The sequence below is a fragment of the Homalodisca vitripennis genome, chromosome 6 (assembly GCF_021130785.1).
Source record: "Homalodisca vitripennis isolate AUS2020 chromosome 6, UT_GWSS_2.1, whole genome shotgun sequence".
Taxonomy (NCBI): Eukaryota; Metazoa; Arthropoda; class Insecta; order Hemiptera; family Cicadellidae; genus Homalodisca; species Homalodisca vitripennis.
Window position 1 is genome coordinate 133,371,651 of NC_060212.1, and position 17,292 is coordinate 133,388,942.

Here is a 17,292-nt window from a genome sequence, read left to right on the forward strand (position 1 = left end):
AGGCCCGGCTTCCGTTTTCTCCAGCGCCGGATACCTGACGTATCGGGGGCAGTCGTGACAGTACAGATTCCAACCTCTTCACCCACCCTCCCTCAATGACCAGGCCCCGAAGAGGTGGTTACTGACGACAAATCAAGAGAACGCATCGGTAGTGCAAGAACACATAGGCCTCTGCAACACCAAAGGTGCACTCCCAGGGACTCTCAGCGCTTGTCGGTCGCATAGATGAAAGAAGAATTTGAATAAAAGAGTTGAAGAAAGAAGACACTAAAGGAAAGAGAAAGAGGTGAGGAGTAAGCTAAGGACCAGAAGAAAACTTGACCTCGATAAAGGTGAGAGCATTAAGAGCATCTCTCACTCCATTTTTTGTCGCCTTTTACTACAAGCAAGTAATACATTGCGGTCTATTTTAACCTCATTGAAATGAATTAAAGATTAATTGAGGCAAAAACTGAATATCCACATTCAAAAGATCAATAACTTCAATAGACAACCACTTTCCTTACAAACCAAAACCTGTTTTACAGTTATTACCTGCTGTAGATCAAGGCTCTCTTATCTTATAAACTTATAACTGTATCCAAAACTTTGAGAAAGTCCAGTATCATGTTCAGTTTCTGGTTGGAATTGACAAAGTTAAGACGTGTTCTTGTGATACTTTGTGTTTAATGGAAAGGGAGCGTATTATAATCCTGACGATGTGGGGCTATGGATACCGGGTGAGATCTTACGATGAAGTATGGAATTTATTTAACTACACTTATCCCAATCGAAATCCTGCATCAAAATCAGGAATTAAAAAAACAATAGAACGTTTCCAGGAACAGGTAGCGTTAAAGACCACCAAAATCTACTACCAACGAAGCATTGTCACTTGACGCTTTACAGTCTGTTGTAGAAGATGCATGAGGATCTCAACAAGAAATGCTTCTTAAATATTAGGTATATATCAAACATCAATTTGCAAAGTTTTACACGTCAGTGGTTATAAAACGTAAAAAATCGTTTAGTTCATGAGCTAAAAGAGTACGATTTTTATCACGCCTCAATAATGAGGTATTATGTAGTAGCAAACAACAACTGTAATGAAGTTTCCGTTCAGTAGGACTCCTTCCTACTATCTCCACACTACAGCCTGCAGGTCCGCGAGTATTTAAACAATTTTTCCAACTCGCTGGACAAGCAGAAGAGGAAGTACCAAGATCGCCAGATTTATTTCTACTTGACTACTTTGTGTGCGGTCACTTTAAAAACAATGTCTATAAAACGAAACCCAAGTGCATTAAAGACCTTAAGGGGCAGAATAGTAGCGGAAATAAAAAAAAATCCCGCGTGAATCCATATAGCGTGCCGTTCCAAGTTCTAACAACGGACTTGGACATTGACAAACTGTCCTGCGACAGCGGTTTGGACATCTGATATAAAAAAACAGGTTATACATTAATTTTTAGTCGTTTTATTGCTTAACGCAATCTTAATTACTAGTGCTAATGTAACTTTACATTAAACAATTTGTAACTGTCCCCCAAAAAGCCCATTTTGGGGGAAATGGTTCGCTTTTGTTTCCTAGAGGGGTGTTTTGGGTTTTTCTATCTTTGTCTATTAAAGATTGAGCAGGATCCATCCATGCTTTTAACTGAATTAATTTTAATAAACTGCAATTTTGTAATGGGTTGAGATAGAAAGCTCTAGTTTCTACGGTCCTTCTTCTCTTATGAAAACCTTTGAAATGAGGTGTCACTTAATGTCTTTACATTTAAGAATTTTGAGCCCCCTCCTCCCAAATCCCATTTTGGAAAATGGGCAAAGTTGTAATAGTGACTAATAAGTTCACTTCTGTTTCCTAGAAAGGTGTTCCGAGTTTCATCCCTCCATGTTTATTCATGAGGAAATAAACAGATTGTATCCATACTTTTAACTCACACCGAATAGTCTAAACAGTTTCAATTATTATAATTATCGATATTTTCATGCACCGAATCTCCCCTTTCAGTTTGACAAGATCCTCGCACAGACAAGTGATCCACAAAGAATGGACATAAAAGGCTTATAAGGGGATCGGTCTCTCAAACAAAAATTGTTGAGGTCTGGGTGATTCACCTTGGCCCACCGGGTCAAGAGAGGCTGATTTATCGTGCTCGGGTTATTGTATCAACAATAGAAAATGGCCATAGGCGCAGTATTTTTTCTCGGTTAGGATAGCAATAAACTTACCATAATTAAAATTTTTACCGTTGGCACAAATTATGTACACTGTATAATTATCGCAATATACCGTACGTCCTATGGAGTAATCGAACCATCTCCGTCCTTATCTGTTACTACTTAAAAAAAAATTAAACAAATATGAATATATATTGTAACTAACACAATTATCTTGTTAGAAATAATTAAATTTTAGAAATAATGTAACTTTATGTTACTCATACAACTACAGTAAAAAGAGTCGTATAAAATTGCAAAGCAATCACAAAATAGAGAACAGTGAAGCAGCAAGGTAAATATATAAAATCTGCATCTATGCGAATTGAAAAAAACCTACCTAACGTCATGCGATTTTTAATATATGTTTATGTTTTGGTTTGTCTGTGTTTAGGTTAGTTAGTTTAATATTATTAACTTAAATGTACTTTTAGTGTACAAATGTAATTAATATCATTTGTCAATATCGGCATAAAAGCAGGTCCGCTTATACCCTACCCACAGATGTTAGTAGTATTTTCGTAGTTTATAGTATGTTATAGCTACTAATTAGGTATGATTTTAAAACGTTATTTCAGGACTGTGTTCTCTTAGTATACTTCAATTTTCAGAAACATTGTTGGTGCTGACAAACCATATCTTGCACAAATATAATTAACTTGTTTATTTCTTAATTAGCTCATAAATCTAGGGGACTGGGGGACTCAAGCTTTCTGGGTGGGGAGGATAAACTAAGGAGGAGGTATGGTAATTATCATATAAACGGCCGGAGCGGCAAAATACGAGTTTTGCGTTATTAACTTATTGGAATCGTCCTATAAAACAAAAAAAATATAAGGTTTGATGGGGTGGAAATGAGAAATAACGAAGTTCTAGAACATACAAAATGGATCAACAGTTTACGCGCGGAGTAATATTTCCATGTTGTACATCGACGTCGAGCGTCACGTGACCTTTTGTGACCATGATTCAACCTTGTGATGACGTCATCGGATGGGTCACCATCTTTGCAAAAAACGTAAATGAAAAATAATACTGAAATGAGCAGAATTTTGATCAAAATGAACAATGTTTTTCTTAATTTCGAGCAACAAATTAACGAATTGTTATGGAAATGAAACGAGTGCCTCCGGCCATCAGCGCGCCAAAGGTGCTGCCCCGCGCTGATGTCAATTAAAGAAAAGCATCCCTCGAGATAGTACCTACAGTAAAATATAAAATTCTAGAGGGGCTGATAAGAAATATAAATTGAAATGTAATGCAAAGGCAATTATGTAAAGTTAAAAAACTTAATAAATCATGAAAAACTCAAATATAAATATATAGATGGATATTAACAGAGAACACTTACCATTAGTGTGTTGGCGGATATAGCTGAGCAGCAGCAACAAAAAAGTGGATTTTTACAAAATTGCAACATTTAAAACTTTTTTTCTTACTAATTTTTCTAATTTTTCGATCGCAACGAAACAACAAAGTCTCCCGGTTTAAAAACAACATGTGACTGCACGACGAACAAATACACTCATTATTAAAAATTCCATGTTCAATTAAAAAGGAAATAATTTCGTTTCGGTTAAAACGTAAACTCTTTACGTGCCCTACTAAACACTCCGACACACACAATTCACTGGGCTTGGTCGATCTAGTGCATGGATGATTTATGATTGCAAAACGCACTCACTCAATCCAACCTACTGAACACGATATCTTGTGAAGCACTGACTCTGCCCCGGAGAACTCAGATAACAGATACGTTATCGGGCTGCTATCAGTCCCGGCTGCAGATAATATTCAAGTAAACAGATTATCCAGACAGCACACAAACTGAACATTAAAACATTAGAAATTTAACCACTTATGAATATACCCCCTAAAATTATGTTATTTGTCATTTGCACCCCCTAGTACTATATATATTTTTTGTTCAGGAGGGTGAGCAGAATACGTTGATAACGTCAAATTCGTGATTTGCCGCTCCGGCCCTTTATCTTATAGCTACCGGAGGTATGTATATGAGGAGGGGATAACATATTTATCAATATTCATCTGAGAAAATGTGAGGGAATTTGCATGGAGAATAGGTCTACTAACTGTGTTTGAGGGTAATTTGAGGATACTTTAATAAGCGGCCTATATTTGTCAGTCGATTGTTATTATTGAACGATTCTGTATATTATCCAACTTCGATATTATATAATAGTTTTTAGGTCTCTGGTAGGAAAAGCTCTTATAATTTAAATATAAACTTCCAATAATAGTGGCCTCTGGATAATACCATAGTACTCTTTCAATTGTTTATCTCAGTTTTCCAATATTCATATCCATGTACAAATTCTCTAAAAATTAGTTACTTCTTGTTAGTTATTGTTTATATTACTTATTACTATAACTAATAAGTTGAAATCATTGTTAAGTTAAAACAGTTATAATATAAAATTCTTCATTTGATAAAAACAATCGAAACATGCGATAAAACAATTGAACAATGGGTGTAGCCCGGCTATTAAAGTCTACCTGGCAATTTAAGAGTTAATGGGACTTTTTCTTGTTTTTCCTCATTTTGGTTATAGTTTCTCCACCTCCGTAGTGAATTTTATTCCTTTGTTGTTCCTTTGTTATTTTAGTTATTACCTTTGTTACTATCATTGTACAGCTTCTTTGGGCATCTCGGTGTTGCATTTCCGGATTGGTTACAGTTTGTTGAGTAGGTAGTTCATTTATCTGTTCCGCTTAGGAGAAATATCAAATCAAAAGGTATTGAAAATATAGGCTACACTATTAAGATGGATTTCATCTTAAAACTAGCTTATATATAAATGTAATAAACATTGAATTACAAAATGCACTTACTCCGCCAGGACTCGAACCCATATTTCTCACTTGTCGGGTGAGTGTGCTATCATTACACCACAAACCCCTAACTTTTTACGATCTATTATTTTGTATTTCTGTGGCATATATGTTTGTTAGTATTTGTATATTATATATGTTTTAAGGACATATTTTAAACTCTATGACTTTGTCAACGCATCGTTGTGTGGGATGGCAATAAAATATTCTTGATTCTTGATTAAATAACCAAATTAACGTATGATCGAAAGACCAAATATATGTTAAATAACTCTTACATTTACACCAATTAATTAAATTGGTATAATTGGCACTAGCCTAAATCAATTTCAATAAACATTGAATCATGAAAAGTACTTGCTCCACCTTATAATTAAATTAAACATATAGTCACACAAGTACAGTGATTTAATCCCTGTCAAACAAGTACTTTTTGTGATTCAATGTTTATGGAGATTAAATTAGGCTATTGGCATTTATACAAATTTAATGAATATATATATATATATATATATAAAACATAATAGACCTATGTTTAATTTTTTAGTAAGGATGGATTATGAACAATACAGTTTTTTATATAGTATGGATATAGATTTTTTTTATTGAAAATTCAAAACAAAAATCATAATCATTAATACTAACACATGCCAATACTTACATTATGAATTTAAATACTTCAGTGAAGTGTTTCAGTGCTCAAGGGTAAGAAAAAAAATAATAATAAACAAATGGATTTTATAAACCATTAAATTAGTCATCAGCTATCGTGTAGAATACTGTCAAGTATCGAAAAATAAATAAAATTTATAATAGAGAAATACAGATTTATCTTTTGTGTAGTCCGTCTGGTTTCCTATGTTTAAAAATACAACATTGCTTAAATTTATTCATTAAAATTAAGTTATAAATGAAAAAATTCCTTTTTGGTTCAGGCAATTTCAAAAGGATTTTGGTGAATTGTATGTGCAGATAATGCAAATACCGAATATCGTTAAATGATGTGAAATCAATGATTAGTTATTCTTACTATTGAAGGAGTTAATGTTTTCCCAACATAATCTTTAGGCCAATTGTACAGGTATATTTACGTTGTATATACTTCAGACTAAGAAGCTCACTACAGTTGAAACGTTTCTACTTATATTCCACATAGGGTAAAGTGGTATAGTACAGTTTAAACACCAAGTTTAAATTCTCTAGGACCTTTCTATCTGGTTATGTGACAGATTGACATACTGCTCTTTGATCCCAAAATTATTGCAGTTTAACCTTATGACAGAAGAGTATAATTTAAGTTTAGATAAAATCAAGCATAATGTACAGATGGACAAATGACACCATATTAAGAGAACTCTGTAAGGTTCTTAATAATATAATCCTTTGACAAAGATGTATAATTCTACTTAAAGTGCAACCTTGTTAAGTTAGACTGGCCAGGACTACGGCCGATCCGACATAATGAAAATCCGGGTTAAAAGGAGAATGTTGAAAAATAAAGAACAACATGTACAAACAATACAATATTTGTTTATTGCTGAAAAACCACCATGAAGTATAATACAGTGTATATGCAGTTTAATTTTTCTGAAAGGATTTTGTTAATTTGAGTTGCGTCAGTTTTGAATGCCGTTTCCGTGCAATGTGATCACGCATCCTTTACTACATGAGAAGCACAACCAGTTTTGTCTCTTCTTGTTGCTTGAAATACTCGTAAACCATTAACTTGTCCAAATGGCTGCTGCTCATGGCTTATAACTGGGATATTTTTTCTTTAGTCAGTATCCTTCCTGTTATCCGCACCTTTATAGCAACAAGTTACAATACATGTAATTATTGAGTTTTACAAACTGTCTACTGATATACAAATATCTGTCCCACGCTCGGCAATCGGAGCGGAGCGGACGACAGATCTGACTTAACATGGCTGCACTGTATAACTTTGCCATGAAAAAGAATCAAACATTTTATGAATAGTTTTAAGAACTAAAATATCTGTAAGTAATAAGTTTCTATTAGTTACTGCCTTCGAAGACCAAACTAAACTCCTGTCCCTTTAATGGTACTGCAGATGTACCATGGCAGCTAAGCTCGCACTTGGAACCTCACAAACTGGTCAGTAATGAGTAGGCTTCTTCTTACATATACTTATTTAATTAGAACTCATTTTATATTAATTATAAACATGTTTACCAATACTATAGAATTCTCTAGAGATAAAATTTAATCTAGACATCAGTTTTTAATCCAGCATAATTCATTACCTGATTGGTTGACATAATTTGTTCATGTTAAGCTTAGGAATTTCACTAGAGCCAGAACCCAATTTGGAATTATTCCAGGAGCAGACTGTCACTAATGTTCTAAGTGTCAACTTAGCCTATTGGAAAAATGTATCTTCTGTCCACTTGCTCACACAATATTTTGAAAACTAGTTGAGTTATAAACTTTAAATTTACAAGAAGTTTCAGTCCCACAAAGACAATTTCAAGTTTGATGATTCTGCATGGACTCCATAGAATTTGGCTGAGTATCTTCGAGGTCTATCACTAATGAAAAGGGGCAAACATCTCCTCTATCTGTTTGTCTGACTTTCTTCCTGTCTATCTGTCCACAGATAATTTGAGAACTGAGTCACTGTTTGGAAACTTTGTACAAAACTTCAGTGAATGACACGTATAGTGGCTTTCAAATCAGAGTCTTGATTTTATTTCAATTTGGCATGAATTTTCTCTGAATTCTTCAACTCTTTCTGAATACGTGTCCTTTATCTGGATACAGCATATATCACATCTAAAATCTCAATAGCCTGCTTTCTAGCTGTTTGTATTAGGTCAACTGTAAAGTGGAAATGATGACCTGTTTTAGATGTTCTGTTGTCTGTGGATTAAGCGATTTACAAGACTCACTTTAGGCGTTGAACATGACTTCATCTAGATTATATTTGTTTGTAGTTTAGGTGTCTCTGATGTCGAAACAATGTAGAGAGTTCGTTTTGAGCTTCTTCGTCGCTGATTGTTTTGGATCTCTTCAGATGGATATTAATTCCAGATGCCAGGACTCAAATCTGTCACAGCATTAAATTTCAGACGCTGCACTAAGTGGAAGGTGAAATGGAGCTGAACGTAAAATTCGTATTGAATCTACCCTTCCCACCAATGCTCTAAATTATGCTTACAAAACTTGATTACTCCACTTAGTTTATTATATACTACTAAAATTCAATATTTAATAGAATGCAATGAAGTAATACATTATAGAGCAGATAGTTATGAAATGCCTTTAATTATTAAAAAAATTCATTGAAAAAGAATATATTATGTTAAAAAAGTGGATGTCAAAATTATTATCATTATAACGAGTACTACATTATAATGTTTTAAAGTTTATACCTGGTAATCTAAGTTAATAAATTTAAGTATTTGTCCTCTTTTAAAGTGATTATGTACCTAAATATGCGTGAATTTATTACATATAGGTATTACTTTATTGCACTTACATTTTACTATTGTAATAGTGTTTTCTCTCTTTGTAGAGTATAAAACGAAGGTAATTCAAACATGGATGTACTGAGACCCCCGTTGATTGATGTGGATGGACGACTTTACAGAATAAACAATCCTGAGTTGGAATATTATGAAACTCGGCAAAGTGGAGTGGAGTGGGATGACTATTCATCGAACTATAGTAAGAACTATATGTATCATGTTAATATGTATTTATTCTATCATTATACATTTACTAGTTGAAAACCTGTTATTCTTTCAAATCATTCATCATCAATCATTGACTTTAAATAAAAAAATTATCTATAATGACAGAAATTCTAAAATTTTAAATAAATGGTTTCTGTGTTTTTCACTTATCCGTGAGTTTTTTGTGCTTGTTGTACAACATTTATTGCACACAGGCTAACTAATCGTTAAGACTGACTTAACAATTTCACTTTTTACAACTTTCTTACACTACTGCCCATTTTAGTGATTTTTCAATAAATATAATTTCTCTTTTTTTAAAGCTGAGTTCTTCCTCTTTCTACACAAATGCTCATGCATACATACATACCTGTATTTTCAAACAGAAAGTCATGTTTTAAAACTTTATTGGATGGTGATGTTTTTGGTTTTTTATTTTTTACAAAAAAAACATTGTGTATTGTACACATACATGTACTTTATTAAAGTGTATTTTACACATACATGTACTTTATTATAGTGTATTGTACACCTACATGAACTTTATTCAAGTGTATTGTACACATACATGTACTTTATTAAAATGTATTGTACACATACATGTACTTTATTATAAAGTGGTCTAACACACAAAGTTTAAGTTCAACCAGAAATTGATTTTAAAGTCAAATATAAATCATAACTTAGCGCCTTCAAGTAGTGTTTAATATATGTAACTGTCTTGTAATTGCAGTTTATAATGTGCAGGCGCTTTGAAAACTTTTATCATTTGCAGCGCTGTCTGGTGGCTAGTTACATCAATGGGTATGGCATATAAACCTTCTCCGTTGAAAATACATATACATACAAATTTTCATAACGATCGGTCACATAGTTTACGATTTTATAAAGGACATACAGACGAAAATTCATTGATATATATATATATATATATATATATATATATATATATAATATATACATAACTATATATCTGAACATTGTATGATTAATGTAATTGGGATATCATTTTTGTTACTTTAATATTATGAGTGTCTTCTCTGTTTTCAGTAAATTGGCATATTCCATGTTTTGTTTTCTTATACATATGTATTTGTAAAAAATATATGTCTTTTTCAAATCTGTTTTTATTTATTTAACTGCTGAGGTAATTTTAGAAATCTTTATTCAGATAGATAATTTTTTAAGCTAGGAAAAATACACAAATTGTTTTCTGGTGCTCATATGAGTTTTAAATTTGAGCTTTGAAAAAAAAAACAAATATTTAATCAATAATGATAAACAAATTTTAGTTGAATAATTAAAGTGAAGATGGTTTTAATTGATTCAGCTTTAAAAACAATAAAATTAAAAGAAGATATAAAAATAATATTCCTAGTACAAAACGCAAGCAGAACCTACCCATTGACCTCATCATAGATTAAAACATTATTTTTACCTTTTGTAATTGGTGACAAGGTTCCAAAAGTAAGCAATACAAAAGGTTAGTATAGATGTGTAGCCCTTAAAATTCAAATTCAAATGACTTTATTTGTATCATATATACAAAAGGGCGAATTTAGGGCCATAAGGCCCTGTCTTACAATTAACCCTAATATGATAGTATAGTACTTGAGTCAAATAAAACTACTACATTTAAAATAAAACAAAATTATATAATAAAGGTATCTTTAAGAATTTAGTACACATACATTCATACAATAAATTCAAACACACATTCACTAGCACCCTATCCGTCCTCCAAAACTAACCCATCGCTGACATCATTTCTAGCAATTTAGCTTTCAGTAAGGCTGCAAACCGGTTTCGACTCCCTACTGACTTAATATGGTTAGGAAGGGAATTCCATGCTCGTCAAGCAGTAACGACAAATGATTTGTTGTAAGTTGAGGTTCGATGGCGGGGAATAAGAAGAATTGATGAGGCCATTCTTGTCTCTCTTGCGCTTGTTTCAGAGATCAATTTGAATTTGTCAGTCAGATAAATAGGCTCTCCAGAGTTAAGACTAGAATACACCAAATTAAGAATTTTTAATAATCTTGTATCGGCCAATTTTAGAATGGAATTTTGAATATATATATGCGTTACATGGTTGTCACGTCTTAGATCAAATCTTTTCGCATCGCTGCAATTTGTTAGCCAGATACACAGTCATATCATTGATTGTAGAGTTACAATATGAAAAATGTGGAAAAATCAGTGTTTTTACCAGTAAAAGTTTCACACGTTCTGGCAAGAAGTGCTGCATCCTCTTTAGTGAGTAAACTGAAGCAAACACCTTCTTACAGATGCCCACAACAGCATCACACCATCCAAGAGTTGTGTTCATAGTTAGACCCAAATTTTTCACTTTGTCACAGTATGGAAGAGAAACGTTGTTTACAGTAATTTTGGGCATATTATTTGTGTCTATATAGTTCCTTAGTCGTGAGTGAGAGATGATAATCATTTGGGTTTTGTTTTCGTTAAGCTTCAGTCCGTGTTTCGTTGTCCATTCCACAAGTTTTTGAATGTCAAAGTTTATGTTGCTTATTGTCGTTTGTATATCACGGACCCCACAGTGGGTGTAAATTTGTAAATCGTCAGCGTACATGTGATATCTAGTGAACGCAAGTATTGTACAAATGTCAGTAACGTAGAGTAAAAATAAAAGAGGTCCCAGTATTGAACCTTGCGGCACACCACCAGTGAGAATCCTGTAGTCAGATACTTTGTCAGCCACACTTACGCACTGCCGCCGATTCGAGAGATAAGATTTAATCCAGGTAATACTACCCTCGGAAAATCCTAAAGCACGCAGCTTTCTTAACAACAAACCGAATATAACACAGTCAAATGCCTTGGAGAAATCAAACAATGCCATAATAGTGCACTGACTTCTATCCATCGCTTGGCGAATGTCAAAATTGTAATATAAATATTTAGCAGCACATGGAATCAGGGACTGTGTGCGACTAACACAGAGTTAACTAATTAATGTTTTATTTATTATTCGCACAGTTAAATTTCAATGTTAAAATGTTCACTAACACTCACCCAAATCCTACAGAGTATATGCACCATCATAAAATTTGATATAACCTATATAGAAATGAAGCTTTATGCTAAAAGTCATGTCTATTGGTAATTTTGTTCTTGAGATACCATGCGGGCAGACAGACAGATAAAATTGTTCCAGCTTCTTGAGTGATAGGTTTTGCTTACACTTGGCCATTAATCTTCATAAACACATAAATCAGTATTGTTCAGTTTTGCCCTTCCCCATACTGGAAAATACCACATCTATTTAATCAGATACTTATAAGTTGTCAGATCAACATTTGTAATTTTGCTGATCAGATAGGTTTGCTTAATTTGAGCAATTATTAGATCATTTATTTTATATTTTAAAATAAGTAATTTCCATTAGGTGTTATCTTTTAAGATATACAAAATTCTATCAACCCTTTGAGTGCCAAGGACTTATGAGGGGGTGGCACTGTCCCTTTAGGGTGCATAAGCATTTATGACAGGTCACCTCTCTTAGTGCCTAGCACTCTTGGTATTTGTGTAACGTTTAGCCAAATAATTCATAACTTAAAAAAAACAATTACTTGATTTTTTTATTATTGTGTATAGGAGAAAGTAGGCTTATCACTTGTAACATTTATTTAAATGAAAAATCATGTTAAGATTTTTAAATAAAAGAATGTAATACAAACAAAAATTTAATTTTTATTAAAACTTTGGAATACAAAAATTTTTGTTTTATAACCTTAATTTATTTGTATTAATTTTATTTATGGTTTCTTATGTGTATAGGAACAAACAAACCAAACTTAAAAATGTAAATATCTGTATAACTGAGTTTTTAATTTTTTAATATTTAGTATTTGTATAGTGTTCTACAAAATAATTCACAACTTTTTCAAAAATAAATATAAAGGGATCATTTTTATTTTACCATGTTGAGGGAAAAGTAGGATATGACATAATATTTGAATAGTAAAATCTGTTAAAATTCTTAAATTAAAAGTTATACAGCAAAACTTTTAAATATTTTGTACGTTTTGATAAATAAAAATTGTAATTTTGTTATCTCATTACATTATTTGTATTCAACTTTTGTATTGTTCCCTATGTAAGTAGGAACAAGTATAACTTACCAAGTATAAACAAAGTAAGTATCTGCAATGCGGAGTATGCCTTTTCATGTATATTAGTGTAAAATATTGAAAATATGCACTCGCATAAAAGTTGTCTCTCATATTATTGGCAAATAACTTACCAGCTACAACAAATCAAATCAAGATAGATAATCTATGTTTATTTGATTTATTATGTATAAAATGAGACAAGTACAATGCTATATATTGGGATAAGCATATATTGTTTTTACAAAATAAATTAAAATCTTGTATCAGAAAATTTTATTTTTAAAAAAATTGTTGTGACGAAAAGTTATTAAGAATCTTATATTACGCCTTAATTCAATCCAGGTTTGCAATACGCAATTCAATGTTGGGGCGGGACTTTTAAATACCACGTAGAAAAATTGCGAGTTGTACAAAATCATTTTATTTGAATCATATTAGGAAAATCTATTAGAGAAAGTTCCTATCCTCTTTATTGTCATTTGAAAATTCTCCCTATACAACACCTTTTTGTATATAAGGTACTAAGATTATTTTATATCAGAAGTGGTAATACTGGAACTTTTGAATTAGTTTATAGTGCTAGACGTAATTTTCAGAACATCTTTCGAGTACCTAAAGTCAACAGATCTTCATTTAGGCAATCCTTTAATTATCTTGTTCCAAAGTACTTTAACAAATTACCGCTTGAAATAAAATTATGTAACTCATTTAATAGTTTTGATAAATCTGTTAAATTGTGGTTGTTCTCGTTAGAGGATACTAATTTCTTAAACAGTATATTGATTTAGTAACTTTTTGTTTTAATTTTTCTTTTGTATATAGCCTAAACCTACAGTATAATAATGTAAAACAAAATTAATAAAAAACAAATTATTTTTGGTTTGTACATAGTAAAATTATTACGTTTTTATAAATAGATTTGTATATATTTATGTACAGGGATATGTTGATGTATGTATACAGAAAAATTTTCCAATATTTAAAAGGGAACTTTTTTGTTCTTTGTTTTAATAATTTATATGTTTAAAAGTGCATTTTATTTAGTTAAAGCTACACAGAAGATGGCAGTTAAAGTGATGGACTGGACTCTGTTTATTTATATATTATATTTTTAGCTTGCGCTACCACGTAACTGGAAATCGTGGCAGTATAATTCCGAGGTTTTGTAATGTTATTTAATTGTTTAGTTATTATGGAATAAATCATTATTCTCATATATCAACTTTTAGTAACAGAATAATAAATATTTGAAAAGCCAATTTAGGTGGCCCTCTGCATTTTCCAGAAATTTCTGCAGTTCAATCTCAATCTTTTTGTCTCTTGGCACTTAAGAGCATAAAAAACAGATATAGATGTCCAAAATTATTAAACAGTTGTTAAATTTGAAAAAGTTTCTTAAAACAATGAAATCAGTTTATTTAATTACAAATAAATGTACGAGTATAAATGTATGTATATATTTCTTCAGGTATGTCAAAAAATATAACAGATAGAACAATTTAGTATTTAGCTGACAGTTTATTGGCCTTGATCACAAGACAGTCAGTGTTTACATTATTAAACTCTGCCTAATGTTGTTATCAGTTAATTAAATTATCAGTTGTTTGCAATTCCAGTGGTAACCTGTAGTGGTGATCCTGGTGACAGGAAAACATCAAAATTCTGTTGCTTCCTTCAATTATTGTAATTGCACTTACTTTCTATGTCAAAGTTTTAGTAATTTTTCCCCAAAAGCAGTTGAATAATAATTCAGTGAGTTAAAAACAATCATTGTTATATAACGTTTTGCTCTCAATGTGGGCAGTACATTAAAAAAACCATATTGATCATGAATAAAACACGTGGTTTTTATTTTACTAAGTGTAAGTAAAACTATTTTTGTAATATTAATTAGAATTCTTTAAGAAAATTCTATTCTTACTTAAGTAGGGTTAACTGCCTTGGCCACTTTTAAATCAATGAAAATTTTATTTACTATGATTAACCGATATGAAACTGGTTTAAAATTGCTTATTGTTTTGTCACTATATTGCATAAAATCTGTGGAGTTATGTTTCTATGAGAAGCTCCACAAAAGCTTTGTGTACCTGATCAATAATATCAAAAATTCGTAACATTTTTAATTACACTTTATTTACAAAAAAAATACATTGTAGCAGCTCACAAAAAATTCTACAAGACTGTACCAACTGAAAAGTAGGGGGGTCGGGATTTACGACTGGGTAACCAAATCTAGAGAGCCACAAATATTTAAAAAAGATAATGTTGTGTTGTGTACCCTCCTCTCCAAGTCAGGCTTACTGAAAAACTGGAATTATAAAATCTGCATAATGTGGAGATATAGTGTACTGTGTAAAATAAATATCAGTGAAAGTGCAAGTTATCTGTATCTGCAATTTAACAATACTGATAACATTTTTTAACCAGTGATCTCTCTTTCCGTGATTGAAAAAGTTTTCAATGGCCACAAAATATTAACGGCCATAGCCTTTATTATTTATAATACCAACATTCTTAAATGGTATAGTGGTACACATGCAGAGGATAATTGAAATATAGTCAACCTGATAAAGCAGACCTGCTAAATTAAATATCATTCAAGTAACATGCATTATAGTAGAATTAATGAACATGTAAAATATAAAATAATCGTTTTATTCCTGAGAATCATTGTGAGCAACGTCCTATACTAGTGTGACAAATATTCATTAGGTAATATAATTAGAAACCAAATGTTACAGTCAAGCAATCTACTCTTTCCCTGCCTCTATTTGGTACAGCTACGTTTTAAAAATTGCATTTTTGTTGAGATTTGTTTTTTTTATACTTGTATAAAAGATGGCTCAGTCCACTGATTTGATTTAGTTATCATAAGTAATGCATTATGTGAGTTTGATAAAATATTTTGTTATTTTGCAAGTCAAATATTTTTTCATTACAATATATACAATGAGTAATGACCAATTTGTTCAAGCAATCGTCAAAATTTTCATTTACTATTTTAAATTTGTTTTAACATTATATTTACTTATGGGTAAGTAAACATTATTCAAAAAGATACAAATAAGCAGTGTACAAAGTTTTACATGTGTAGCCTACACCAAGTAGTTCTTGTTCTAAGGGTACCTAAACATTACATTTTTAACATGCACAGTGTAGGGACTACAAGGTTCCCTTAATAGTAATAAATATACAAAATACGATGTCTGTCAGATAAAACAGTAAGGTTAACCCTTTGACTGATACGCAACGATATATCGTTGTGAGTGAATTTACCGAAAAGTGATACACAACGATATATCGTTGTTGATGTTTCGGGCGAAAATTGATATGCAACGATATATCGTTGTTGCATTATAAATTTATTATAGTAAGTTTATAACTTATTATTAATAACTATAATATACTATAACTAACTTAATAACTTATTATTATAATATTTATAATAATAAGTTAAATACAACACAAGGCCAACTGAAGAGGGCTGAAAGTTCATGAAAGAAGTGATAGGAGATCTTTCTTCGGAATGGCTTGCAAGTAAGCAAATCCCGCAAAATCTCCGGGGTGGTGGTGATGGTCCATCAGTTGGTTTCGGACTCAGGAAATTACCTGAGAAGAAGGAAAAACTGTGGCGAACCTGTTCAGGTGACAATCATCCTGAAGGAAAGAAGCGGAGGTCTCGGACAGTGTGTGTAAGGTGTGGTCTTGGTGTACATGCTGAATGCCTCGGCAAGCATGTTTGCCACTGAAATTATAAAAACTAAAAAACTGTAAATATTGTAAATAATAACTTTTTTATTAGTGTTGTGTTTTGACAATAAAGTGTATTTTTAAGACAGGATTCACAAACAAATTTGATTAATATAGAACATTCAATGTGTTTGACTCCAGATTTCCAAACAGATTGCCTCAAATTCTTGTAAGTAAATTTTTATTATTTTACCAATAAGTCATGCATTTTTTAACTTATATGCTTCAAATTTTCTGGATTTGTTGACAATAATACGTACTTTTAGAATAAATTACTGTCAATAAGAAATTTCAAAAAATTATTTTAGTTTACTACTGACAAAGTAAGAAAAAATTTTTTTTTATAAATAAATAAAAAAAAAAAATTTTTAAGTAATTTTTTTGTCTTTTTTTATATTTTTTCCTAATAGGCCATTTAAATGTCTAAAGAACAAAACTACTTTCAAGTTTCTATTATATTACATAATAAAGCTACAAATTATCTAGTAAAACACTACAAAAAAGCTAATTTTAGCCTATCAATTAAGGGGATAACCCTGTTAAAAATCATATCAATTTTGGAAAAAAAAAAATAAAAAATTGTTGATCAGTCAAAGGGTTAACAAGCTCAAAAAAATATATTCCAGTGTAATGTATAACCTAACCTTATGAATTAC

The 17,292-nt window shown here is 31.4% G+C and overlaps 1 protein-coding gene across 3 annotated transcripts in view; it reads left to right on the forward strand.

The window, feature by feature from the left end:
* Positions 1–2,565: 2,565 nt before the first annotated feature.
* The window catches only part of LOC124364929 (activating signal cointegrator 1 complex subunit 1), a 46,763-nt gene continuing 32,036 nt past the window's right edge, over positions 2,566–17,292 (forward strand). Inside the window, exons 1-2 of one of the 3 annotated variants that reach the window (XM_046820754.1) lie at positions 2,566–2,708; positions 8,591–8,742. In XM_046820754.1, the coding sequence (XP_046676710.1) occupies positions 8,616–8,742 (127 nt within the window). In that variant the 5' untranslated portion in view covers positions 2,566–2,708; positions 8,591–8,615. Of the gene's footprint in view, positions 2,709–8,590; positions 8,743–14,498; positions 14,749–17,292 lie in introns of those variants that run through there. The other 2 variants (XM_046820755.1, XM_046820757.1) reach the window with 2 other exon arrangements.